Genomic DNA, 26,041 nt, shown 5'->3' with positions numbered 1-26,041 from the left:
TGATGGAGGGGTGGTGGTAAGCAATTTTTTCTGCCACTTTCGCAGTTGTGCGAAAAACCGCAAATGGGGCCCTAGGCGAAGGCGGTGAATAAAGCGGGGTGCCAGCGTTCAACGTCGGGCGTTACACCAAATACGTATCTTCATCAAACCGATCACTATGGCATGCTATAATTCGCATAAAAATCGAGACACTGATATTTTCAAGCGGGATATTTTGGAAACAACATTTCGATCTTGCTTGGAAAGTAGAAAAGAAACACACATGGCAGGAAAAGAGTTGAGGACCCAATGAAGACATGTCGTTGGTTCGGCCCCACCCCGTCCATCTGGACCGCCGGTGTGACCCGCAGCAGCCTGGCCGCCTTGTATCCTCCCGGGGCCGATACATCGGTGGGTAATATTGCTGAGTCCTTGGCTCCTTGACCGATATACAACTTACCAATCTAAGGTACCTACCTCCCCTGCAAATGGTGGGAGCTGGTCAACCTACCGCATATGTCATCGACCGAACGTATCTTGACAAACGAGTTTTGCATGTTGTTCAAGCTTATTATTATATTGGGCCGTTGTTTCGATCAAAAACAGCGTGAAACTCCAAACTTTTGCCCATCCGTGCCTGCGTATCTGTATAGGTCGTCCAATGCTTTACTGCACAACCCTTGTCTCCAAGCCCGTGACACTACTGAAAACAATGGCCGGTGGTGTCGCAAACATAGTATATGCCTGCATGGCACCATGAAAGCCAAGAACCCAAAACATCGCCGATGCTGTCCACAGACACATCTCATAATCCATGCTCCCAAAGAACGAACCCATAAGAAATATTACATAACATCACTTCCCACCATTCTTCTCGGCGCTAGCAATGTCGTTCTTTGAGTAAATGCTCTCTCCATCGGCCCCAAAGAGCGCCTCGTCGCCCTTGCCCCCCATCTCCACAAACTCGCCCACAGCTCTCTGCGAGTGGGGATCAGCCTCCTTCGGCTGGATCTTCTTCGTGTTCTTAGCATAAATATTGACGGGCTTCTTGCTGTCTCCTACAGGCGCTCTGGTTGCCACCTGGACTGAGTTCAATGAGCTCAAGAGAGTACGTTCTCTGGTCACGCCCCGTCGCTGGACGCCCAAGCCCTGAATGCCGCCAACAAGACCATCAGTGCTGTCATTGACACCAGGCTGATTCTGAGTCATCCAGGGATGGTTGAGACACTGGTCCACAGTGAACCGACGTTCGGGGTCGACGACAAGCATAGAATCAATCAGGTCAACTAGTTTGAGGAATCAGTCTCTGTACAAAAAAAACGGACTTTCAAACCACTTACGAGCAGGGTCGCCAACAGAATCCCAGTACGGTGACGGGTAGTCAAATCTACCGCTTTTGATCTGCTGCGACAACGTGTAGGGGAATTCCTTAGAATAGAGCTCATCCGAGAAGGGCGGGAAACCACACAAGCAGATGTACAGCACGACACCCAGCGACCAAATGTCTACAGCTTTCGTGTACTTTCTGTGCCTGCCCTCGGCGAGAATCTCTGGGGCCACGTAACTGGGCGTGCCGCACAATGTGGTCGTGAAGGACTCTTCACCAATAATCTTTGCCAAGCCGAAATCAGCCAGCTTGACATTGAGTTCCTTGTCGACCATCAAGATGTTCTCAGGTTTGATATCTCTGTGAACAATGTTGCGATCGTGCTGCCACTCGTCAGCGCTTGACTCAGAATTGCCATGATATGAAACTCACAAGATATTTGATGCCCTGGAACAGCTGCTTGAAGAGCTTACGCGTCTCATCCTCGCTCACTTTCTGCCTCATCACAATGAAGTTGAACAGCTCGCCTTCAGGAGCCAGCTCGAGGACCAGATAAACGGCATTACGTTCATTGAACGTGTCCTTCAAGCAGAGAACGTTGGGATGGCTGACGCCCATGAGAACAGCAATCTCCTGCTGCAAGCCCTCCTGCTTGGATCTCTCCTCCATGCCGGGCGTTTTGGTGAAGATCTTGACGGCGTACCGTTGGCCGGTAGACTTCTCGACACACAAAAACACCTCGGCAAAGTGACCCTTGCCCAACTTCTCGAGGAGAGTGTACTGACTCAGAAATGCACTAGATTGCCGACTCTTGGGGTACCGGAAGATGAAACGAGCCTTGTCAATAACAGCGATTTCGTCTTGCTCCTGGAGCTCTCTCCGCTTGTTGCGTCCTACGATTGCTTCGTTGACGAAAGTTCCGTTACTAGACAAATCCTCCAGAATCGCAACAGTGTCGCCGCCCTTGTTTTCGGTGAAGATTAAGCAATGCCTGTTGGAAATGATGGGATCGTCCACGACGATGTCTGCGAGTTGTCAGCACCACCACGGCTACGCCCGGAGATGGACGACAGGCTTACCGCACTCTGGATGACGGCCAATCAAGTACCCGCCCGATGCGACGCCCTTGACCTTTGTGCGCTCGTACGCCTCTTCTTCCTTCTGCAGGGACGACTTTCCATTCTGATCCTTATTCGATGACTCTTTCGCCTCGACAGCGTCAGGCAAAGGGCAAGCAGCTCGCCTCTTCATGACGACAACTTTGCCATATTTGGTATCGAGAGGGAACAAGTATCCCCATACGCCCTCCTTCACCTCATCCTCGACCTCGTCCGAGAGGGCCTCCTTGGTCTCGTGGGCATACTGCGAGAAAGCCTGGGTCGCCTCCTGCGGCGGTGAGGAGATGTTATTAACGGCTTGCGACGCGTCGTCCTTATCGCGGTGGTTCACCTGGCTGGGACGTCCTTCCGGGGGTGTGGCGGTGGGCTCCTTGTAGACCTCATCCGAGTCGCCGGACCTTGTGACTGGGGAGGGAAGCTGGTGCTTCTTAGAGACTGGCGTCTTGTGCTCGGGTTCCGGTGATTGCCTGTCGGAGCGGCGGGGCTTCTTCGCATCCAGTTCGGTTTCTGGCAGAGAACCCTTTGGAAGGGAAAGACGATTTAGGATTGCACACCAGAAGGCCGGGCACATCAGTAGACGACTTACTCTAGTTCGTTTCAATTGGCTCTTTTCGGGTTGAGGAGGAGCCATGGCCTCGGTTGGTAGTGTTACGAGTCTTGGGGGATTCGCTCGCAAGTGGGATTCTCGGAGGCAGCAGGCGGGTAAAGCAAGGTGAGGTAAGGAATGGTTACGTCGTCGGTGAATTAATAGGTACCAGGTATGTGTCGATCTCTGGTTATGGCAAAGCTAGTACGTACGGGAAACCTCTGTAGGGCCAAAATGATTTGTGCAGACAAAAGTTCTGAGGATAAGGTGTTACGTGGGTGATTGTGAAAGTTGTAACGGATTGGGGATGGGAAGATTGGATGTTGGAAGTGTTGCCTAAGGGAGAGATGTGATGGATGGCGAGGCTCTTCGCATTAATAAACCAGCTGCTCAGTAAAGCCTGGAAAGGCAAGCCCCGAGGAGTGAGCGTGGAGTGCAGCCTGGAAAATGGAGGAGCTACTGCGCACTGCGGCCTGCGTATTGGACGATCCGGGAAGTCAGTTCCCCCAAAGTGGAGAGGGGGAGAGGGAGGTGGTAGCTTGGTGCAGGTGCAAGTGCAAGTGCAGTGGTGCTCAAGCTACGGCCAAGCCAGACCAAAAAAGTGGAAGAACCAACCAAACGCCCCTGGCAATGGCCTTGTGCAAGCTGCCGGGTCCCGTCAGGTTGTCCCTGTGTCCCGGTGCTGGTGAGGTGGTGGTGAGGTGGTGGTCCTGCTTGTCGTGTCCACGGCTGTCCTGTATCCTGTGTCCTGGTCCTAGGTTGGGGAGGGTCCCGTCCGCTGGGCTGGGCAGGGCTGGCTGGGGCTTGCTGGATCCGTCACCCGGAAGGTAACTGGGCTGAACTGTGAACACCGCCCCAGAGTCACCTCACCTCACACTGACACAGCTGGACTGCTTGCTGGAGGCAGGCAGGGCAGTGGAGGTTGGTTGACTGTCGACAGGGCCTTCCTTCCCTTGGTTTTCTCGGATCGAGGACCGTGCCAGAGCAAGTGGGTCCTCGAGGATCGAATGACTGCAGTGGTTCAGCAGTTGGGTGCGCTGCAGCCTAGACATGCAGTCATCGGCTGTTTCCTGCGAGCTCTTCTTCTCGTGCTCTCTCAAATGAGGTAACCCAAAGCCGCTTTCCCTGCTCAGTTCTTTTTTCTTTCCTTTTCGTTTTTTTTTTTTTTTCGACTGACGCAGGTCGTATGCAGATCTGGCAGATACGTGCACAGATACGATAGATAAGGTAGAGAGATGGTGTAAGGTACCTAAGATACCTCAAGGCAAGGTAGAAGTCGTTATATACTCGGTCGCGCAGAGTTGAAAAGACGATCGCAATGCAATGGTGCTTCCGCAACGATGAGTGATACGAGGGCAGCGATGATGGATGAGATTGAACGGCAAAACATCCCAAAATTCTATTTTCTGGAAATGGGAAATGACTCCTATCCCCTTCCATATGAATGCCGCCAACCCCATGGAATGGGGGCAAGAACCGCGCCCGCGTGAGACTGATAATAGCTCTTCTCCCACTTCCCTCCCGCCTCCGCCTCCAACATGAACCATGTGGCGGAAAGAACCAGGTCTCATGTGAGCCGTTCTTCTTCCCTCTGCAAACCTCACCTGCACACTATCGCGATGTTCGCCTATGAGGGGGGGCCCACTCAACCACGACCAGATGATGAAGGTAAGGTAAGGTAGCTAAGGTGTTCATGAATCAAATAGCCGCTACTGCCCCGAAGGTTGCTTTCCTTACTATTCACGATCGAGATTTCCCATACTATGGTCATGGACTCACCGCGCCCTGTCGGACCTGGGTCTTGACAGCGGGTATGGCGAACAAGCTTGACGCAGACACCCGTCCATCCTCTCCGCCTCGAGTCTCGAGTCTCCAAATTGAGACATCCCCATCATGTGCCCTTCCCAGCATCTAAAAGTGACGTTCCCCCCACCCCTTCCACCCAGTCCTTTAGGTCACTCTGTGAGAATTGGTATGCGTCCCGTCGCTTGCTGTGGCTAAGTATATTACGGATCGTAGGTGTGATTCATTTCACCGTCTAACCCACACGTGAGTGCTTCACCTGCCACCAAACGACTCATTTACGATTTTCCTTCTCTTTTTTCTCCTTTTCTGTCTGACTGCCAGTGGCAACAAGAATTTTGCCTCATTCGCCTCATTCACTCGCTCTTTGGCATACGATACAGCCGAAATAAAATGTTACTATCTTACTTTGTATTCATCATTTCATTACTATTACTATCCATACACACACTGACAAGCACGCACGCACAACGGCCGTCTCTGCACTCTCCAACCCTTGGCCTTCTCCAATCGAGGACTACTACAATGGTGTGTACCTGATCGGCCCTGCGCTGGCGTCTGCCATGGAAAAGAGCACTCTGTACACATGCTATATGTGACAACATGGTCCCGTGATTTTGGGCTCCTCATGTCCGGCAATGAAAACAGATAGCCTCTCTCGCCCGGTAGGGAAAAAAAAAGGACCACCAGATCCTTCAAAAGCAAAATGGCTTCTCGTAATGACAGTATCAAAGCATGCCAGCCATTTCCTCTTCGTCTTCTTGCCGGTGCCAACATGGTTTCATCCATCGTCACCCCCAGAGTCATCATAATCGTCTGTCGATAAGTGAACTTCAAGAGAAGATCTATGCCTCGCATGCAGCGCAAAGGCAAGGCACATGTTGAGTTGTCCCAGCCGCTCGAGACAGGTAGGTCGCTACCTTTCCGGAATCGGGCTCTTGGCCAGACGTCCTCCCGCGCTTACTCTCTTCTGTAAACGGGCATCTCTCTCCCGCTGCAGCTTTTCGTTGGGACTCAGGTTGCCGGGTAATGACCCGACGCTGTCGTGTGAAAATCCCGTGCTGCGTCCTCGTTTCTCTTCAATATACAATTGCGCACTCCGGCTGAGGGGGAAGGCCGGCATTGTCAACGGAACTTCTGCGCCGTTTTGAAGCAGCATCTCTGCAACTGGGAATGGCACTGATCTGTCCGTCTCCGGGGGCTGCCCGGGAGTGGGAGAAGGTGACGCAGGATCGGCGGCCGCCAGCGCCAGAAAGACTGCGTGGGTTCCTCGAGACCTGTCCGTGACATTGGGACTTGCCCTCAGAGCCAGTGCGTAGATCACCTGCTGGATCTCATTCTTCTTGATGGCTGCCAGCAAGGTGTCGTCGGGGTTTGGATAACGCGAAAGCGTGGCTGAGATCGGCTCAACGTATGCCCTATCCACGTACTTTGCCGTGATGAACCGCAACCGCATCTCTCGGGTTGCCTGTGGTGTCGGCTTGAAGCCAGGCTCGAGCTTCGCTTCCCAAATCATATTGGACACTCTATTTCCAACAAGGAGTAACAGCTCGACAATATCAGAGGTGAAGGAATTGATGTCCAAGGTGAGAGATCGCACTTTGCTGATGTGCGTGCCGAGGGAACGATGAATGCCACTACATTCAATGCATAGAATAATGGCCAAATTGATTGAAACCCATTCGACTTTCGTACCCGACCCGCAATCAGCGCACCAGCAATTTCCTTGGTCGTTGTCGCGAAGCAATTGAAGCAGCTTGTCAGGATTCTCGTCGAAACTCGAGCTGGTTGATCGATGCGTGCTGGGCCGAGCGCCTACAGTAATTCGGCGTACGGGTGCGCTATTTGAATTTGTGTGACTGTGGTGGCTATTGTGGCCAACAGAGGGGCTCTTGCCGGTGAGGATCGAGCCAATGTCTCTCTTGATGTATCCTGAATCGCTCGGCGCCGACTTGTCTCTCATGATGCGACCTTCGACCGCACTTTGCAACGCATTGTTGATAGACGTTATCCAACTGTTCATATCTTCTTCCGATGTTGCTTGGTAGACTCGTTTGAACTGAGGCGTAATGACCTCGAAACAGAATCGACGCTCAGCATTCCGTGCTTCTCGAACAGATGCCATTCTCAAGTCGATTGGATCATTGTGCAAATCAAGCCTCTGTTTCCAGTTGCTATACTCCGAGAGCTTGCCCTGATCGAGAACAATCCAGAACCTGCGGTTTGTTAGGATGCAAAACGCTTTGGGGGTTCCCAGGTGAACTTACTTGTGCCAACCCTGTTTGTTCAGGTTGCGCGGGTCAACATGATTGCTTCCGCCCTTACTAAGGGACCATAGCAGGCCTTCTTTACGCTGTGTGCTGCTGGCGCCTGACGACTGGCCATAGTCTTTCTCCTCCAAATCACGGATTCCTTTGAACTTTGAGGCTTGAGCAGGACTTCCAACAGAGGAATTGCCAAGACTGCCCGGGGACCGAGATAGCTCAGGAGAAGCCATTGAAAGGGAAGGATTCGAACCCGAAGACATTGCCACCTTCAACTGCGATCCCGTACTGTCGGCACGGCCTAGATCACTGTCGGAAACATACGCATTTCCATTTGAGCTCGCAACCGGGCCACTGCTCGTACCGGGTACAGGGATGGGATCGGGCTCATTGTACGGCTGGTTACTTTTCTCGAGTAGTCGTCTCTTCTCTTCACGCTCCCGCCTTTGGTACTGATATTCCTTATCGGCCTCTTGTACTTCGCTTGAAAGTGCCTCCAACTGGGGTAGAAGGGTATCGATCTTTTTCGCCGCCTCGAGGAAGCTCTTCGTTTGAGCATCGGCGTATCGCGTGAGGTGGGACAGAACTTCCTGTTCTTTGCGGCCGCCATGCAAGTCTTGCATGAAACTGGAATAGTCGAAACGTTTGAGCTCGAAGTTGCGACGCTTGGTCTGGTACTTTGAATCACTCTCTGCCAGTTTCTTAGCCTTGACAGAATCGTGACGCTGTCCGAGATATCTTGAAACGTAAGCATAGTAATCCTTGCTTTCCTCCTCAAAGTCACGTTTCTTGGACTCGGCTTGCTTGATGTCCACTGTATAGAATTTGTCCAAAGGATCGATCACAATCCTCTTGAGGTTGACAGTATTTGTCCGCTCATAGGCGAGAATCTCCCGGGCAATCTTGTCAAAGTAGTGTTCAATGGCTGGCTGGACAGCATTGGCGTTTGTCGAAGAGGCTTCCCGAAGAGTATCGATGAACTCGGAGAAGTTCTTGTTGGCCTCCTGCTGTGCTTCGTGCGCTTGTTTGGCCATCTTGAGCACGCGCTTCATCTGCGTCCGCATGTTGCCAGTCTTTTGCTCCAACGATTTAATCGTCGCCCTGAAGACAGGTCCATCGTCTGGTACAAGAACATCGTCGGTTGGTTTCGGGCATGCGACGTCTACTTTGATCGGCTCCGATGCAGATTGTGGCACAGGGAGGATGGTGGTCGATGATGTATTGCCTGGCAACGGTGACAAGGGCTCGTCTAACTCGGCATGACTGATCCGAGAATCCACAGACTGGGACGAGGCGACACGGATCTTGGGAGGGGCGGTTAGTAGGAAAGGAGGGGATGGCGAGTTTGGGTGGCTGAGCGGCAAGACTGGGTCTGGAAGAAGTCAGCTGCGGGCCGCGGGTAAGAAGGACGAGCGAAGCCTTACTCGACACCCAGTATGAGAAACTGGCCAGAGTGTGCAGGCAGTGAGCGCGAGGGTCGTATTCGACGAACTATGACGGGATCAGCAATGCTCCATGCCCATGGTCTGTAGTGAGCATACGCTGCAGGAATTCCTCCATCCACCTCCCCTGTCTTCAATGCTCTTTGGAGGTTTCCATTTCCAGGTCCATTCAAAAGAGACGGAGGGAGTACCTCCAGTCGCAAAGTCGCCTACCAACTCAACGTTGGAATTCTTGTGTAGATTCGGGTCTGCGTGGAACTCGCGAGTCACCAAGTTCTCTACTTCGCGGGGTGTAGAGGCATAGACGTAGGTCAGTCCGCTGATTTGAGTGTCGGTCGTTGCTACAGTGTCAGCGCCGCCGTTGGTGACAAACTGTTGGCCTTGACGTATAACGAAGGTAAAGGTGAAGACTAGCTCATCGTCTTGGTTGAGCTTTAGTATGAAATTTGGGACGCCGCCGGGACTTGTTACGACTTCGGTGTCCTGCAGATACGATGGTCAGCGCATGCCACTAGGAAGTAGAAAGAGCAGAGGAAGCGCGGTGCTGTCCTTTGCGCATACGAACCTGAACGAATTCTATAGGACTGCCGTCGCCTAGTGGACGAGAAGCCGAGACTCTGGTGGCGGGGAATGCATTGGGAACGATGTTTACGGAAGAGCGCCTTCGCGGGTTGGAGATGACGAGAGAAGATATGGATACTGCAACGCAGAGTTAGCAAGCGGATGCGCAAGGCTGCATGCATGAACAGGTAAGGCAGAGGGCAAGCAGAACAGAGGGAGCAGAGGGCGGGAGGTCGCACGTCGATTCTGGTCTCTAAGATAGAGGGTAGCCCCGTCATCGGGCTTGCTGCTAACGATGCCCATGATGAGATGTTGAAGTTGGAATTAACGGCGCATGAAGATGTAGAACTTCGGAGGCGAGGCAGAGGCAGAGGGAGTGCCTCTTCGGTGGTCGGCGGGCTTTGCAGCGCGGGGTCGCAAGTTAGCCAGGATCGTGAACATTTGGCGACACAAAAAGAGGCCAAGCCACAGCCACGGGCAGGCGGTACGGAAGCGTGGACTGAACAGCCAGGTTCGAGACGCTGCGGCTGCGGGAGGCGACGAGGGCCTGAGCGAAGGGGTTAAAGTAAAAGCTGCGGGGATAACGGCAGGCAACGGCGGCGTCGAGGGCGGGAGTATTTGAGGGGGGAACAGGAATGAAAGGTAAAATACCAGAGATGTAGTGGTAGTTGTTGTAGAGTAGAATGGACGGGGGGAAATGAATAAGAGAGTCATGGAAATGCAAAAGGTTGAATGTTGCGATCCGATGTCGACGGAGAACCACCTGCTGCTGGGCTGCGGCACGTCTGCCTCAGAGGCTTGTTGCTTGTCGGTCGCTGTCACTGTGTTGCTATTGCTGAGGTGCTTGCCTGCTGCCGCTGATGTGCCCCCCAGTGCCCCCCCCCCCCTCCCCTCCTTGAAAGTGTCGTCAAGGCCCGCATTCGGTTCAAGATACTTGTGTCGCCGCGGGGATTTCACACGCCAGTCAGGTACATGTACACGATGCATGTGGGCTGGACTTGGCTAGGCTGGGCTTGTCACTCTGGCTGGTGGTCTGGAGTAAGGTAAGGTACCATGCCACCTCGTCTGAATTGGACTGGGAAGCACGAAGGGCAAGGTACACTACGCGCCGCCGCTGCCACTGGAAAGCTGCGATGCGCAATTAGGTACATAGTGCGCTGGCTGGGCAGGTGCACCTCACCTCAATCCCCAAGTGCCTTCCCCCGTTGTGACGTTGAATCAAGCCCACTTGGTCTTCAGGCGCCAGGGTTGGCGAAGACGAGATTGGCGCCGATTTCACTTTTATCCCGACCCCTGCCCGCCGGCCTCAAATTCCCATGATTATCCACCCGTGGAACTCTCCTCGTCTAGCCTTTCCAATGGAATACCAAGCGCCGGGCTGCATCAACGATACTAATATCTATCACACAAAGAGCTTTACCCCCTCGGCATCACCTCTATGGCATTCAGGAACGCGAGGGTCTACCTCACTTCACCACCAACGGACACCAAACCTTCCAAAGCCTTGTCAACTACAAAAACAGCACCACCACCAACAACACTAACACCATCACCGCCAGCCATCCACCATCTCACCTCCGGGTTTCATGTGTTCTCCTAGGTCCTCTTTGGGGCACTGAACAGCACCCACGTCTCTCCTTCATTCCAGGCACAACGGCGGCCTCTTTCACTTTTTTAGACGTCTATGGTGGGGTCATCAGTTCAAGATCTTCGACAGTTGACCAAAGCGCATGGGATCACCACACCACCTGGTCCTGCCCATCTCACACATTGTTGGGCCGTAGCAAGGCACCTTGGCACTAATTACCAAGTCTTCATGACAAGCACGAACAAGCAACAAGCTGACTGGGCGCGCAGTACCGCCGTTCCTTTTCGTGCCTCCCCATCCTCTCCACTCTAGGGGCCTAGGTGTTTACCCCTCCCAGATTCCCAACTTGGGGAAGCGAAGCAAAGCCCGGCAAGCCGCGAGATCTTGAACACCCTCTCGGCAGCCATGTCTCCGTCCCCCAAGTTTCTTCAACGTGGAGACATGGCCCTGTCTGTTGGTCGCTGGCCAAGGATTCTATTCATCACGTCGACAAAGCGGCTCTTGCAAACTGTTCGCTTGATTATGGCGCTTTCGCTCGTTTCTTTATCCAAGATTCCAGAGAGTCGGGATTCAACTCGTCAACTTGCGACGACACCGCCTGCAAGTTGCGAATTATGCCTCTGCATTGCATCAAGAAAAGGGGTAGCTGGTGAGGGGCCCTTGGAGACTGGCTCCCCAGTCCTCTGAAAAGCCTTGAAAGTCAATCGGCCGTCACTCTCCTCCACTCCAGGAACTAGATGCAACAAGCTCTCTCGAATTACACGAACGAAGTCTCTACGTTTGATCGAACTATTCGCCTAGCCAGTCGGGTTCAGTCTTGGGTTCGGCATGCTGTACTCATGCCTACCAAAGTCCCGGGAAGCGTCTCCGCCTCTCTACCTTTGCTATGAGCCAAGCATAGTCCAGCCGATTCCGAGACTCTCAGGTAAAAGAGGATGGAGAGCTGTTTCAGACTTTCTCTCACGAAAGCAGTGCGCCTGTCACCGATCAACGGGCGCCGGCCGCCATGGCCTGCGCGGCGTAGCTGTTTAGTCGGTGCAAAGCTAAGAGCATCTCGTACGCGCCTTGATACCTATTACCAGCAGGACTCCTTCCGACTGTGACGGCGGCACCGTTCACTCCGTCAGCAGCTTTTTGTTCCTACGGACACGATCCCACAACTTACGTGACGTCTTGCACGCCATCACCAAATGTCAAATACTTTACAACACAGGCCTGTCACCTCCGGCTTGTTGGCGCTGTATTGGGTAATTTCGCCTTTCTGACTTATTACGGCTCTAGTAGCCGGACTCGTCCGTGTGTATGAGATAAACAATGGACCATGCAATCCCCAGCGTCCCAGCGGCAGACAAGGAACATCCCTCGGACAAAATTGGGACGAATAATCGGGCATCGGGCACAGAGAACATAGCGACTTGAGCCTTCTACCTTGGGCTCTTGACCCCGTCTGCCCTGCATTCTGAAGCTACGGCTTTTCAGTGCCACTGCCAGCTTGACTGCCAGGACGGATCGTCGATCTTCTTGGCCTCATCATGATAAGACTGCGATTGCACCTGTGTCAAATCAAACGGACCGCTGGAACGCCAGTGTAGTCCTTTGCGCAGCATAGGTCCTACCAATGAATATGGCCACAGAGCTTTTGCCGGTGACTAGGAGGTAAGACATTTGACCGAGAAAGGCATTATGACTTGGGTCAAGGAAAACGCTCAATGAGTGCCCGTGGAGTATCATACAGAATATGATAAGGACCGGGAAATGATGAGCTGCGCATGACGGACCGGATATGCGCGTCCTGGACGCTCCATCTTTGGTCCGGACAGACCACTGATTCGCTGGACAATGCCCGTGGAAATACCCTTGGACCGTTCGGAGGATGCAGTGGAGAAGAAAGAAAATTGAAAGAACAAGAAGAAAAGGTCGATATAAGCGGCCAAGACACATTACGCTGAAGCATGTGACTTGCTGATACCGTTTGGCCCTTTGGAAATGGTCGTGTCCGTAATACAAGCTGCCTTCACTGGTGACACAACACGCGAGCAGTTCCCTTTGGTGTTGATAGTTTCAAGCTTGACTTCATTCATGTAGAAAAGTAAGGTGATCTGCAGGATGCCGGACTGAGAATCCGAGACTAATGCCAGACGGTGAAAGTTTTCGTATTGAAGGCGAAATAGCCAAGCATGGCGGCAACAGATCTCGTATCGTGAATGTCTCCCTTTGTACAGAGTGTGGTCCCACGTACGCGGGCCTACCGCCTCAGAGCTTCTTTCAAGGGAGCCTTACACGGCCTGACGAAAGAAACGAAACATTGAAAGTTGGTGACTATTCTCTTGTGGTGTATCTCTTCAAATATCTGTTGGGTAGAGGTCTTGATGAAGTTTCGTCTCCAGCTCTGTCGCAAAGCATAATCAAAGGTAGAAATCTTACCCAGAGCTTGGAACAAAACACCAAGACCCATTGCATGCCAGTTGTTGGTATTATCTGTTCACTCGCATTTCTCTAGATTGAGGTGTCGTATCGTCAGGCCAGAACTGCAGTGACCAGTGGTCCGGCCCCGTCCACGGGTCTCCGCTGGTCAGGCATCATCGATACCCGATACGCCCAGCACTCATGAAATCAGAATACCTCTGTTCACCAACTAATACCACTTATTTTACTTGCTGCGATAAGTACCTCATCAGCGATGAAATGTTGCCAGAGGTATACTATTCGCCAACTTAGCCTCCCTCCCGTCCCTCGTGCTGTCCATACCAGGGCCGCTTAGCGCCGCGCAGGGCCGCAGGTACCACCGTGCCACCTTTTCCTGAAAAGTACAAGGGGTCCCGGCAGTCACCGCATCTCCTTTTCTGCCAATGACGTGTGTCACCTGCTGCACCAAACATTCACCCCCAAACCTTCTGAGGGTCCCCAAGCGGCTGCAGCGTGCTTGCTAGACATTGGGTCCTTGACAGATCAACACCACCATCCAACTCTCGACGGCCACCACATTTCGACGCAACCTTCATTTCCTCCAAACCCCCCGACCTACCGACGACAACTTCTCCGCTGTCGCAGCTAGAACCTTCCTGAGAACCCCAGATCGACCTGTCACGTCTACGAACAAAGTCTACGGCCGACCACTACAAACCACCTAGCTGGCCATTCTGCGCTGGTACGAGAATGACAGCTCTGCCATAAATTGTGCCCCGTTATCGCCCACGTCCGACTTTCGACCCCACGCATCTCCGGACCCGTTACGATCAGCGATCATGTCATCCGCTTCCAGGAGCTCGTGGATGCCGGGCCGTCGAGTGACTAGCAACCGGCTAAGCATGAGACCGAGGGGAGCATCCAGGGGCAACATCACCGTCGTCAGCCATGACGATGCCTATACTTTTGCATTGCGAATTGCATACCTCAACCACATACTCCAACCGAGACAGAAGCGAAAGCAATATGTTTCCGCCCCGAAACCAGCCCAGAGATCCCACACGAGCGTCACCGAACTGGTCGGTCAATTCGTCTCATCAGGTTCCAACAGCATTAAGCTGCCCCATGGCTTCCAGAAACCCTTGGAGAAGAGACTTAAGAACGTCCTGACAGGGAAGGAGCCCATGCAAGGCTTCAACGACTCGGCTCTGAAGCGCAGCTTTGCCGAAGCATACACAGCATTCACCGAGAAGGGCTTTCAAAAATCCGTAGAGAAGGACCGAAAGCTCGAGCCTTACGTTCTCATGTTCTACTCGTCCGCGACCAAGGCCAACCAAAAGTATGCCCAGCTAACATCGGCGACGGACGACTCGTGGAAGGAAACGGCGGACAGACATATGGCCATGTTCATCAGGCTAGTGGCGCAGACTCTTCGAGACCAGGGGCACGACAGAGACAGGCCCGAGTTGATGAGCCGATTGCATACTTTGGAGAACAAGCTACTCACTAGGGATCAGAACTTGTCTCTCGACGCTGCTCAAGGCGAAGGCAACACCATTGAGATCGTCGTTCCTCCAAGCACCGACGTCAAGGACATGCCGCTAGTCCTCACCGTGGCTCGCATATTTGGTCGATCCAACTCAGAAGTACAGTCTGACATCGAGGCTAGCCGATACATCTGGACGGAGGAAAACGCGATCAAGGACATGAAGAACTACCAGCAAAGGTTGGCTTCAGGTGCACCTGGCGCTCTGAGGAGTCAGGACTTTGATGTCGAGGAAGCCTTCCAAGAGTGGAGGAGAGCTGAAGCGCCGCATCTGTCTCAAATCATTCTCGACATTTTGACTGTCAACCCTGAGTTGGCCAAGACGTCAACGGCTACGATGGACAAGCCGCTTCCTGGACGGCCCATGTCAGTCTTCGGGACAGAACAATCGTACTCGGAGATCAGCAAAGCAATCTCTAGCCCTGATGGTTCCCTCCTGAACTTCGACAGCTCCATCAACTTTGATTCTCTATCTCTCGACGACTCTAGCCAGAACTTTGAGGAGGCCGTCTACACGTTCATACCCAACGACTCGAGAGCGTTCTACAAGGCCATCCTGAAAGATTGTATGACGTATGACCAACTACACGCTGATCCGGCAGCAGAGTTTACTCCGATCTCGAAGCAGTCTGGCGACCTGCTCATGGAACTTAGCGTGTACTGGCGCCTTCCTCAATTTTCAAGACTAATTGCTTTTGTCGAGGTGATTGGGAAGAAGTTTCTCGACGGAGAGCTGCCTGCCGAGGATCTTCTCGCTGCAATCAACGACGTAAAGACTACGGGCGAAGAGGTCAAGAAACCGCCACACTTGCACCAGTACAACGCGGGCTTACTGGATATTGACCAAAGCCGTTGGACTATTCATGATTTCGCCGTATACCAGCAAACACTACACAGCCTCCACGACTTTCTACTACGAGATCTCTACAACCTAATGCTCAACTGTTACGCATCGAAACCACCAAACATTGCGGCCGTGATGGAGTTGTTGGTGGACCACATCCACTCGGATCCTGCGTTCTCCGTCAAACCTGAACAGGCTCAGGAATTCGCTACTCATCTCACCGACGGCATGAGACGTGCTGCCACGGACGCGTACAATGCTTTTGTGCACGAGAAACTACCCAATCATGCCTCTGAGTGGCAGTTCACCCACGTTGTTGAACTCGGCCGGGCGGTCACCAAGCTTTCGAACAAAATTCAAAAACGATACAAGAATATCGGGGAGATTATGGGCGTTAAACCCTGGCAGGTCCTTGTGGATGTGATGTTTCCCAGCTATGAACGAGATGCGCAACACATTATTGAGCGCACTATTGCAGTTGCAAAAGAGAGTGGTGAAGAGATCAACATGCAGGATGGGTTTGACCTCTACAAAGAGCTAGTTGACATGCGCCGGACACACCACGCGGCGCTGCCCGACAAGCCATTCGAGTTCCAGATTGAGGAACTTCTGGTGGACTTCGTTTGGCGATGGGTTCGCAATGCCGAGAGCGTCATGGTCGAACTAGTCGACAACGCAATTGCCGAAGATCCGTTCCAAGTCAAAACTCACAATCCCGACGGCATTCCTTCGGACAACGAACGACACAGCTCCTCCGTTGTGGATATATTTTCCATGTTCCATCAAACCATGGAACAAGTCTATCAGCTAGAATGGGACAGCGACGTCCATCACGCCAGATTCATGACGGCACTCGCTCGTTCTTACGCAGCTGGCATTGGCCAATACTGCGAGGAGCTTGAGAAACGGTTTGGAAAGGAGATGGACCGGCCAACGGCGCAGGAGGCTGCAGCTGCGAACCAGACAACACAAGAAAAGTTCATGCAGTATGCTCAGTATGCTCGAGATGCCTGGAACACCAAAGATGCTCCAGAGCCGTTCCAATTCTATCCCGAGGTTTGCACCAATTTCCCAAGCCTGAATCACGTACCTCGCTAACATAGTCTTAGTCTTTCGTCAAGCTCAACAATATTGAGCATGCCATGCAAGCCCTAGACAAGCTGGAGAAGTCGATGAACGTCGACGCTTGCGCCGAGGTTTTGCAAAAGGCTGAGCGCCTCGGCAAGCAACAACCAAGACGACCTAATAAGTACGTCTTCACAATCAAGATTGTTGAAGCCGAGGACCTGAAAGCTTGCGACCCCGGTGGTTTCAGCGATCCGTACGTAGTTCTCGGAGACGAGTACCAAAAGCGTCTTTATAAGACACGCATTGTGTACCGAAACCTGAACCCCCGCTGGGACGAATCTGTCGACATCACAGTGTCGAGCCCGCTGAACATCATCGCCACTATTTGGGATTACGATACCTTTGGCGAACATGACTTTGTTGGTCGTACGTCACTCAAGGTTGATCCCATTCACTTTAGTGACTACTTGCCTCGCGAGTACTGGCTGGATCTGGACACCCAAGGTAGAGTGTTGCTGCGTGTGAGCATGGAAGGCGAGCGCGACGACATCCAATTTTACTTTGGAAAGGCGTTCCGCCACTTGAAGAGAACAGAGAGAGACATGGTCCGCAAGATCACGGATAAGGTACGCTTCATTTCGTTGCACTTGGATTCAGCTGCTAACTCTGGTCTAGCTCCGAGCTCAAATCAGTGCCACTATCTCTCTCGAAACTCTGCGGAGACTGGTCAAAGGTGGCGGTATCGGTTCGCAGGTGACCAGTCTGTGGAAGAAGAGAGCATCGACTATGCCAGTCGTCACCACAGCAAGCGACATCGAGGGAGCATTGCAACCGCTGTTCCACTACTTTGACCAGAACTTCGCCATCATGAAGCAGACCCTAACGGACGCCACGATGCTTGCGGTCATGACACGTCTATGGAAGGAAGTCCTCCAGGCCATAGAAGGCCTGTTGGTGCCCCCGCTGTCCGAGAAGCCCTCCTCGCAGAGGCCACTGGCACAGAAGGAGATCGACATTGTCTATCAATGGTTGAATCTTCTCTTTGAGTTTTTCAATGCCAAGGATGACTCTGGAGAGCAGTTGGGTGTGCCGCAGGACGTCCTGAAGTCACCCAAGTGGCACGAGCTGGCAGCCTTGAACTTTTTCTACTTTGAGCCAACGGATACCCTGATTCGGGAGTCTGAGCGCATGGCCGCTGCCAACGCCCAGCGCGCGACGCAGATGCTTCTCCAGGAGAAGCACGAAAACCGACTCTCGGCTCCAGCAACATTTGGGCCAACCTTTAGCGGCGGGCCTGGAGCTTTCGCTAGTATGGGCACTATCCGACGTGGCAAGAGTATCATGATGAGCCGAAATCTAGGCACAATGAGGAGAGCCAAAGAAGAGAAGCGCAAAGAGGCCCAGGCGGACCCCAGCGATGATATGATCCTCCGGATTCTTCGCATGCGGCCCGAAGCAACGAACTATCTGAGGGAGAGGCACCGTCAAAAGGAGCGCCAGGCGGCTGCTGCGGCTGCGGCGCTGATTGTCAAGAACAGTGTCAATCAGGGGTGGAACACGGGGGGCGCATCAGCCTATCGGGCTAACAACCTGCCCAGACGATGAGATGATCGACAGCGCGGGGTGGACGCGGCACAGCGAGGCATTAAAAGCAGGGCGGACATGGCGAGGCGTTGGCTCTCGACTACTTTTGTTTCTGTTTCTGCTTTTTTACATCTTCGTTTTTGTTTGCTCATCTCGTTTGGTTTATTGGGCAATTAGGGGGAGAAGGGCGGCAGGCAGGCATACTTCGATACCATTCTGGAGAGACCAGAGAGCAGAGGAAGAGCGTATGTGTGATTGGTGCCCAAGTGTGGAAGGAATGAGGCGAAGGACAAAGGAGCAAACACGCAGCAACAACCAACGGCCTATTCTTGTTTTTAACGCACGCAGATTTGGGCGCACGCAAATTTTGGTAATGGTTCGACGGCATCACGGGCTATATGTAGATACCCCCCCTTTAGCTACGTTCTTAACCTCGCCGGCGCCTTTGTTTTAGTTTTTGGTTTTCAAAGGAACGAGGGGTTGGTTTTTTTTTCTAAATCATTTATCCTTTCTTTTTTGTGACTTGTTTTGAGGTGGGCTTTTTTGACTCGGATAGATTGGTATTCTTCCAGAGAAGGGATGATGATGATCCTAGGGTTAATCCGAGATTTCTCCTCTGTTCAAACATGCAGGATCATAAGCTTGGTGATCAAGAGTGCAACGCTACCTTTTAAAGCTGGTCTACCTACGCAGTATGTGTAAACCAGGATCTACCAAGTTACTGATTTGACTCTGTGTAGCTGTACATTGTAATCTGACAATCCTCTAGTTCGCTCACACATCCCATTCATCGGCACGCTGACTACATGCCGTATCAAAGGTGCAAGGCGATTTCGCCCATTGTTCCTGCCCTATGAGTTTGATGCTCTGCAGTCTGCAGTCTGCAGCCCATGATCTGCGGCACACATTATGCAGAATGCCGGCCTCATTCTCTGCATCAATTTCGACGGCGATCGAAATAGCTGACAAAGATATCAATCAGGTTGAGGTTGGGCTGTCAGGACTCCAGGAGAGAGAGGGAGAGAGAGAGAGAGAGTGTGTGTGTGTGTGTGTCCTGCAGGTCTGAACCTTGTCTTCTGTCCAAACGGAAAGGAGGAACAGGAAGAAGAAAAAGAAACGGGGATGGGATAACAAACGGAACCATCGAGGAGAGTCGTATCGCAGAGAGAAGTCGAGTTTCTTGAGGATTCTTGCATGTCGAGGAGCAGATGATCCTTGATCACTTGGAATCCAAATCGTATAATCAAAGGCATCGCTCAGGGTGCGGAACAGCAGAGGCATTCCTGATAGCTGTACTGCGTACTTCCAATATCCAAGAACAGAAAAGGTTCCTCAATGACGTCTACGGCCCCCCGTGGCACCCCGCCCTTGGGGGCGCAACCTACCTTGTCAACTATGCAATGCGACGGCGAACTGCTTGTTAGAGGAGCCTGCCGGGGGCCCTTCAAACCATTATCAGACATCGAGTATAGCGTTGCTAGGGTATCACGAATGAAACACCCGTTCCGTTCATCACGTTCCTTGATATACCTCTTTGCTAAGCTTAATAGCCTTAGGTGTTAGGTGTCAGAGCTCGAGTTTAGCTCGAGGAGGGGTCTTCACAAGAGCTTCATGAGAGCTTCACTGCGACCCTGAGATTGTAGTGCTCTTGGCACTGCTCTCCTGGGGTAGAAGCACCATCATGCCATCGAAGCAGCACGGTCGAACACGGCCAGACGTCGGTACACTCATACCAGAATACCCCTCCAGTGTGTTCATTCCATCGCGAATGATGCTCCCCGGGGCCGAGAAACGTCGTCACACGCACATGAAATGACGGAGTGACAGGCGGAGGGGTCTCGGCCACCGTCACACACGTTCTCCCGTATGCGCCGTCGAAGCTTGGGGAACGGCCCGGAGCCCATGCAACAGACGACTCCGCAAGACGGCCGTCCGCGGAGGGGTTCGAGAAACGGTCGAGAACGGCCCTGAGAGGTAGAGGGCCTACATAGAGAAGGGAGGGTGGGGGGGTAGGTTACGGTGCATCGATCCCCAAGTCAAACGCCGCGAGGGTCGACCGGGACAGTTCCATCAGACAGGCCCCTGGCCTGATTCTTGACGCGGGGTGGAAGCCAAAAAAGGAGGGAAAAGAAAGAAAAAGGCTTTCCTATTCCAAGGCCCAATATCCTCAGTCGGCTGAGGGCATCGCGAAGCGCTCATGCGCCAGCCCCTCTCCTCTTGGCTCAATTCTCTCAACCGAACCATGGTCGCGTGCACGCATGTGAAGAAAGCACACGTCACCAACTCAAAATGCCGCTCAACGTGTTCTGATCTCCAAGTTCCAACCTGTGCCATCAAGGGGTTATTACGATCGTCCGCCTTTGGGTTGGGTACAGGGTTTCGGGGTTGGAGTTGAAAAGTAAGTTGATAGCATGGGACGGCCGAACGCCTGCGGTTGCGGAGAGCTCTAGCAGGCAGTATACACACTTCTGGTTTGTCGAGTCTTGGGTAATCCTGGGGAAGCTGGGTCCGCCTGGTATAGTATCAAAGTCAAAGATATAGAGGGAGCTTGTGCCAGGTCAGAGATATATTTTCTCCGAATCCAGCGGGCAGCCCGCTGTGTCATGGCAACTCTAAGCCCGTTCTTCGATGACGTTGCGTGGAGCAAGATCGTGATTGTCTTGCGATTGCGCGCGATTTGCACTTGCATGAAGACCATAAGAGCGCATACCTTGGGTCGTTGGCTGTCGGTCGGGGTCGTGGGTGGAGTGCAATTGAATTCTTTTCCTAGGATGATCCCCTGTGCTTGGGCCTCGCGGGTGTTGTGTTCAAGGCATGTGGAAGGTTGGAGTTGTCGTCGCCCAAGCATTGCTCTGAGCCCAAGGTTCGGAGGGAAATGCGGTTGCCCCCAGAAAGAGAACCGTAGAAATGGACCCTCGTCCGCACTCTTGACCGTATACGGATGGAGTGCTCTTAGCAACCGTAATGCTTGCAAGAGAACGGTTCCCTGACGTTGATGAGTGAGGCTGCTGCTTCGAACAAGAGCTTGACTCGGGCGAAGTTATCGACAGTGAGAGACGGGCTTGACCAGCACCACTTATCGATAGCCACACAGGAGTTAAGATAGAGCCTCCCCGATGTCCGCCAAATTGGGCAGCATGTAACACATCTTCCACGTAGTATTACGTTCTGTGTTCTGAAACTTCAAAATCCACGTAATTCCGTAGATTACTACTGCGGTGTCAGCTGTGCTGCTGGATGTGGACGGAGTGGCGGGTCGAGGACGGAGGCTGGCCGCGAGTATCAAAGCCATAATAGCTCCGAGTGAGCTCCGACAAGAGCCGGCCGAGAGAATCACCGCTGGCATGTCGAAATGGCAGCCACGATTTTTGCCGAGGGAGGGTAAAGCGGATTTGCATCTTCCCATGGCGGCTAGCCCTGGACTTTCGCCGTGTCTCTGTTATCCAATCCACCGTCGTGGGAACGGAAGTTCGACAGCGTGACATTCTTCTGGAGAAGCTCGCAGCACGAACCCTTACCAGGACTATGGTTGGACCAGCGTAACGGGTTGCTTTCAGGATAACCGCATCGACGAGGGGGACCAACAGACCAATGAAAGACAATGGAACGCTTTGCATACTTTCTCATCGGTAAACACCGATTTATTGGGACGTCTGCTGACGAAGCGACCTGTCGCCGACACAAAACGTACGCTTGGAGCGGTGACTGGCGTACAGTCCATAGATTGGTGGATGCGGGTTGCAGTGGCAAGTATGCCGAGCCCCCCGATCTTGTTCAAGGATACCAGACTTCATCCTTTCACCGGATGAGACGAGTGGGGGGAGACGAACGCATCCGTGATCCAGAAAAAAAAGTCATTCTAGCCTTTAGCGCTATAGCAAGAAAGAAATGGCCCCGTTGGTGGCTCACGGAGTCGCCGTTGCCCAAGGTTGTCTATGACCGTCTCAAGGTGAGTTCCACTCGATCTTCTTTTTGAATCAACTGTCAGAGACTTGTGTGTGGCTTGATGCTTCGCAAGAAAGTTTCTGTCGAGAACAATGGTGTTGCTGGTCGGGTCACGGCTTGGCGGACGGTTAGTGCGGAGATGGTACCCCTTGAAAGTCGCGACTCACGGTTGGGTGCGTGTTAACCACGGCGCTGATACGAGTCAATTATTGCTGCAGGGTCCTTCGTGGGAGCTCGGAATATGATACGCTGAACAGTCCCATGGCCCGGCATCGTGCAACCGCAGTCTCCATTTCCAGCAGCCATGCAAGGCAGAGACAATGCTTTGGCTGCTCCATGAGGCTTGCCATGTGGGCAGCGCGAGACCTTGAGGTGAAGATGCCAGGAAACACCTAGCAACCTTTGTTACGAAAGCGCATGGCTTGAGTAGACCTCTTCAATCTCAACGGTCACTGAGGAAAATGGCCTGGGAATACCGCGAGCTGAAGATTGCTCTTCGCAAACGCAACCCAAGGTTGTCAATTGATTCCGAGCCCATGCCTTTCCGTAACATGCTGGTAGCGATTACGTACCCAATTGGGCTCGAAGCGCAGTCTCCAGGTACCACCAGTACGATCCGTGGTAATCATCGTTACGAATGTATATTGTATCTGCTAGCAAGGTTAACTCGCGAGACAACGTCGGAGCTCAACGTCAACTCAATTGATATCAGAATCACTGTTATTGAATAGTGGAAGCGGTCTGGTCTACCTAGTGTAGTCGGAAACTGTCCGGCTAGCACACCGCTCACAGTGACTTATATCATCGGCCCAGCGGCAGGAACAAGATGAACAACGGGTTCATTGGCGACTATGTAATGACCAAGCTACCTGCAATAGGCTGCGGCCTGCGAAGCGTCATGGTTTGGTGGTAAAGCCTGTTGAATCGTGTTATAGCAGCTGTTTGTATGGCATTGGCGTTTGGCACAACGAAGGAACTCTCGGTGAGGGTCCTGCCAGTAAACTTAATCTTGTTAGCTCGCATGGCGGCAAAAGGTGCGTGGAAAATAGGGGTTCAGCGTTAAGCCCAGACCCATTCTCAGCCTCTGTTCTGAACAGTTCTTGGAAACTGCCGGGTGGCCGGTTGGGCTTTGAGGCGAGCAAAGGTGGGATGGTCGATGAAGTTCCAGACTAGAATTATCCAAGAAGGTCTTCGGGCTGGCTCAACCGAGTCATCGACGACATCTTCGGGGAGACAGCGAATCTGAGACTGGCATCGACCTCGTTTATCCATAAGTATTCTTGGACAAGCGATCGCTAGGGTAAGACCAAAAATGGGCATTCCTTGAGCAAGTAGCTTTCGCGAGTCAACGATCGCTCTCGGTGCAGGGCGGTGTGGCCTGAGGTCGAATCAGATTAGATATCTCGTGGACCACAGTGACGTCGATGGCTTGGGCTTCTCGGCAGGCGGCAGGCTCACAGCATCCGTACCCGTACCGCCGTTGATGTTAGGTTGTAGAACAGCCCGAGCCGACAAATGGGTTTGAGGCAGAGGCGTGCCGATGCCGCGTGAAAGGCACAGACTGAATACGGGACACAAACAGTGAGAAGCTCGGGCTGTCTTGGTTACTAACGAGGACTGTTGAATGGCTGTCAACCAGGCGGTGTCCTGAGGATGCGTTTCCGGGGAAAGAGCCACGCGCGGGGGCACGGAAGTAAGGGACGTTGAGCAATATGGGTTGCAAGGGCTCATGGATTGGAGGCCAGAGATCTAGGATAGTCGAAATCTAGAGGGCATCCCAGCGATACGGTTGTAATGAAAGGACGAGCGACGCGAGATGTTGAAACGGACGAAGAAGGCATTGCGCGTCGATCTTTGGACGGCGTCCCGGACAGTCGTTCTTGACGGGTGGAAACCTTGAGAGTTGACCCTGACGATCGCAGTGGCTGCCTCTCAGACGGTGTCGTTCGTGGGCGTTAGTACCGTACCTAGTGTGAAAGTCAGACGTTGAGAATGGGAGGGGAGTGGGCATCCATAACTCCCTGTAGGCTGGCAGACTGGCACGCCGCACGCCTGGGCAGTGACCGGAGCAAACTTCAAGCTCAACCTAAAGACTAAAGTAACGGGCGGGGCAACGGACGGCGACTTGCCGAGCACTCGATGTTTTCGAGAAGTCCCCAAGTCCCCCAAGTTTTTCCAAGGGACGTCGAGGGAAGTCAAAGAAAGTGTGTGGCTCCTTTCTTTGTTTGGTTTGGGCGGAGGAAGATAGGAAGGTGCACCGTGTAAGAGGGGGGAGAGAAATGGGATCGGGATGGGACGACGGGACCCCTGACCTTGGACCCCTGGCACTTGCTTCACAGTGAGTTAGCTCGCACTTTCTTTCTTTTCTCTTCTTTCCCGCAGGAGCCCAGCGCAGATGCAGGAAGGAGGCACATTTGATACTCCGTAGGTAAGGTAGGTACGGAGTAGTTGAGGGAGGAATGGAAGGAACCTGAGGTAGGTAAGGTAAGAAAGATAAGTATCACGTGCGTGCTTATCTCTGGCACTGTCTATTTTACCTCATCGACGTCTTCAGCTCGTAGCACGCAGCAACTGAGTGCCATTTTCCGCATCTATCTATACTTTACCTGCAGTTACGCACTATATTTGCCCGGCTGGCTTCCGTCTGTCGGAGAGTACAACACTCAAGCCAGTGACAAGAGACTACCTATCCCTTTACAAAAAGAGAAGCTTGACTAAGGGTATGTTCGCCCTCTCCATTGTGGGAATCTCGATCTCGATATCAGCTGCTGAATCTGGAACTGGTTCCCAACTTCCCATGCTTGCAAACAATGCAGAGGGGAGAGTTGAGGTTGGGGCAGGCAAACCAAGCACGGGCATTCCCTGATGCGCCATGTGACAGCCGGGCGGCTAGGCCTGTCCGGATTTATCGAATCTCGACTCCTCTCGACTCTCTAAACCGTGGACTCGCCCACTCTGGACCCGATCCTGGATCTGAAGCGGGCCGCGGAGGCATACCTTACCTAAGAAACCGTTGCCGTTCAAGTTTGTTGGTATTAGTTGGTATCCTCATTACTGGCCTACAGACACAGGCTTACAGCGGCTGGCCGCTCCACCATGTGCGGCACAGCGTAGCAGCTGCAGAGGGACAACGGCGAGGAGGAGCGAGCGCCGCAGGTTACCGTTGTGGAGACGAGAAGGGAATGCAAAGCAACGCTGTTGGTGGCCATGGGAGTCGGTTCAAATCGTGGATGGGGGCGGCCAGGAGCCTCCCGCCGTCACCCAGCTGAGAAATACTACCCTGCCTTTCCATACGGAGACCATCGTCGCTACCAATCGCCGGTGCTCCAGCTCCGGAAACTCGTTGGATACAACATACGGATACCCGTGGCACCCTCGTGGTGTGGCAGCATGAGGGACGACATCAACCTTGGAGAGGGAGTCAGGGAGCCTGGAGAGAAGCAACAAGTGATGTTTTGTCTGCTCAGTCTCAAGACCCCTATTCCGTGAAAACCGAGGCGCAACTTTTTTGCGGAGGGAGAAGAAAGTCACCTCAACTTTCAAGCAAGCATCCATCCAACCAGGTTCTCCACCGTGGGCATATGCGTTGGTTTTCCCCACACCAATCGCGAAAGAAAACGGTTCTAACCTGTCACGCCCGTCACCTCCGTCACGTCCAGCACGTACCGCTAGGCCGCCTCGGGAGCGCTGCTGCAAGTGCCCAAACAGCCACAAGCCACAGGACTCTATCCGTACAGTCCACGGATAGGTACCAAGTCTGTCGTTACTTTGCAGGTAGGCCACAGGAGAACACGCGCTGACAGACCGGGGTCGAGAGAGTAGCAATTAGCACTTCTGCACCCCTGCAGACGTCTACTGTGTGTATGTGGTTGGTGTGGTGGTGTAGTGTACGAAGAACGGATACGCCATTAGCACGCATCTCCCTTACGATACGGCTCCTTTTTGTCTCTCGCCTAGCAAATATTGGAGACCGGGCACGG

At 53.0% G+C, this 26,041-nt stretch overlaps 3 protein-coding genes across 3 annotated transcripts; 1 reads left to right on the top strand and 2 right to left on the bottom strand.

Moving 5' to 3' along the window:
* Positions 1 to 561: 561 nt before the first annotated feature.
* On the bottom strand, positions 562 to 3,690 carry HER10_EVM0007874 (uncharacterized protein). The gene is made up of 4 exons (XM_035483051.1): positions 2,386 to 3,690; positions 1,739 to 2,331; positions 1,320 to 1,689; positions 562 to 1,265 (listed from the first exon to the last, which is right to left on the bottom strand). The coding sequence occupies exons 1-4, from the start codon at positions 3,053 to 3,055 to the stop codon at positions 835 to 837; spliced, it is 2,064 nt and encodes a 687-aa protein (XP_035335121.1). The 5' UTR covers positions 3,056 to 3,690; the 3' UTR covers positions 562 to 834.
* A 1,564-nt stretch (positions 3,691 to 5,254) lies between these two features.
* HER10_EVM0010669 (PH domain-containing protein) lies at positions 5,255 to 9,798 on the bottom strand. The gene is made up of 6 exons (XM_035480121.1): positions 9,320 to 9,798; positions 9,085 to 9,218; positions 8,619 to 9,002; positions 8,502 to 8,568; positions 7,081 to 8,449; positions 5,255 to 7,029 (listed from the first exon to the last, which is right to left on the bottom strand). The coding sequence occupies exons 1-6, from the start codon at positions 9,381 to 9,383 to the stop codon at positions 5,730 to 5,732; spliced, it is 3,318 nt and encodes a 1,105-aa protein (XP_035335314.1). The 5' UTR covers positions 9,384 to 9,798; the 3' UTR covers positions 5,255 to 5,729.
* A 3,736-nt stretch (positions 9,799 to 13,534) lies between these two features.
* On the top strand, positions 13,535 to 18,713 carry HER10_EVM0011861 (uncharacterized protein). Its single transcript, XM_035481277.1, has 3 exons — positions 13,535 to 16,520; positions 16,574 to 17,158; positions 17,208 to 18,713. Exons 1-3 carry the CDS (start codon positions 13,914 to 13,916, stop codon positions 18,135 to 18,137), a joined length of 4,122 nt encoding a protein of 1,373 aa, XP_035335408.1. The 5' UTR covers positions 13,535 to 13,913; the 3' UTR covers positions 18,138 to 18,713.
* Positions 18,714 to 26,041: the final 7,328 nt, after the last annotated feature.

Source organism: Colletotrichum scovillei, assembly GCF_011075155.1.
Source record: "Colletotrichum scovillei strain TJNH1 chromosome Unknown Contig00004, whole genome shotgun sequence".
NCBI lineage: Eukaryota > Fungi > Ascomycota > Sordariomycetes > Glomerellales > Glomerellaceae > Colletotrichum > Colletotrichum scovillei.
This window is presented reverse-complemented; position numbering and strand designations above follow the sequence as displayed.

Excerpts from the sequence above, each read along its gene's own strand:
- HER10_EVM0010669 (XM_035480121.1), bottom strand. The coding sequence starts at position 9,383 with ATGGGCATCGTTAGCAGCAAGCCCGATGACGGGGCTACCCTCTATCTT. Across the intron at positions 9,219-9,319 it reads TCTTAGAGACCAGAATCGAC|TATCCATATCTTCTCTCGTC; the intron begins GTGCGACCTCCC and ends TCTGCGTTGCAG. Across the intron at positions 9,003-9,084 it reads GTCCTATAGAATTCGTTCAG|GACACCGAAGTCGTAACAAG; the intron begins GTTCGTATGCGC and ends TCGTATCTGCAG.
- HER10_EVM0007874 (XM_035483051.1), bottom strand. The coding sequence starts at position 3,055 with ATGGCTCCTCCTCAACCCGAAAAGAGCCAATTGAAACGAACTAGAGTA. Across the intron at positions 2,332-2,385 it reads TGGCCGTCATCCAGAGTGCG|ACATCGTCGTGGACGATCCC; the intron begins GTAAGCCTGTCG and ends GACAACTCGCAG. Across the intron at positions 1,690-1,738 it reads TCCAGGGCATCAAATATCTT|CACGATCGCAACATTGTTCA; the intron begins GTGAGTTTCATA and ends GACGAGTGGCAG.
- HER10_EVM0011861 (XM_035481277.1), top strand. The coding sequence starts at position 13,914 with ATGTCATCCGCTTCCAGGAGCTCGTGGATGCCGGGCCGTCGAGTGACT. Across the intron at positions 16,521-16,573 it reads CGTTCCAATTCTATCCCGAG|TCTTTCGTCAAGCTCAACAA; the intron begins GTTTGCACCAAT and ends ACATAGTCTTAG. Across the intron at positions 17,159-17,207 it reads TCCGCAAGATCACGGATAAG|CTCCGAGCTCAAATCAGTGC; the intron begins GTACGCTTCATT and ends ACTCTGGTCTAG.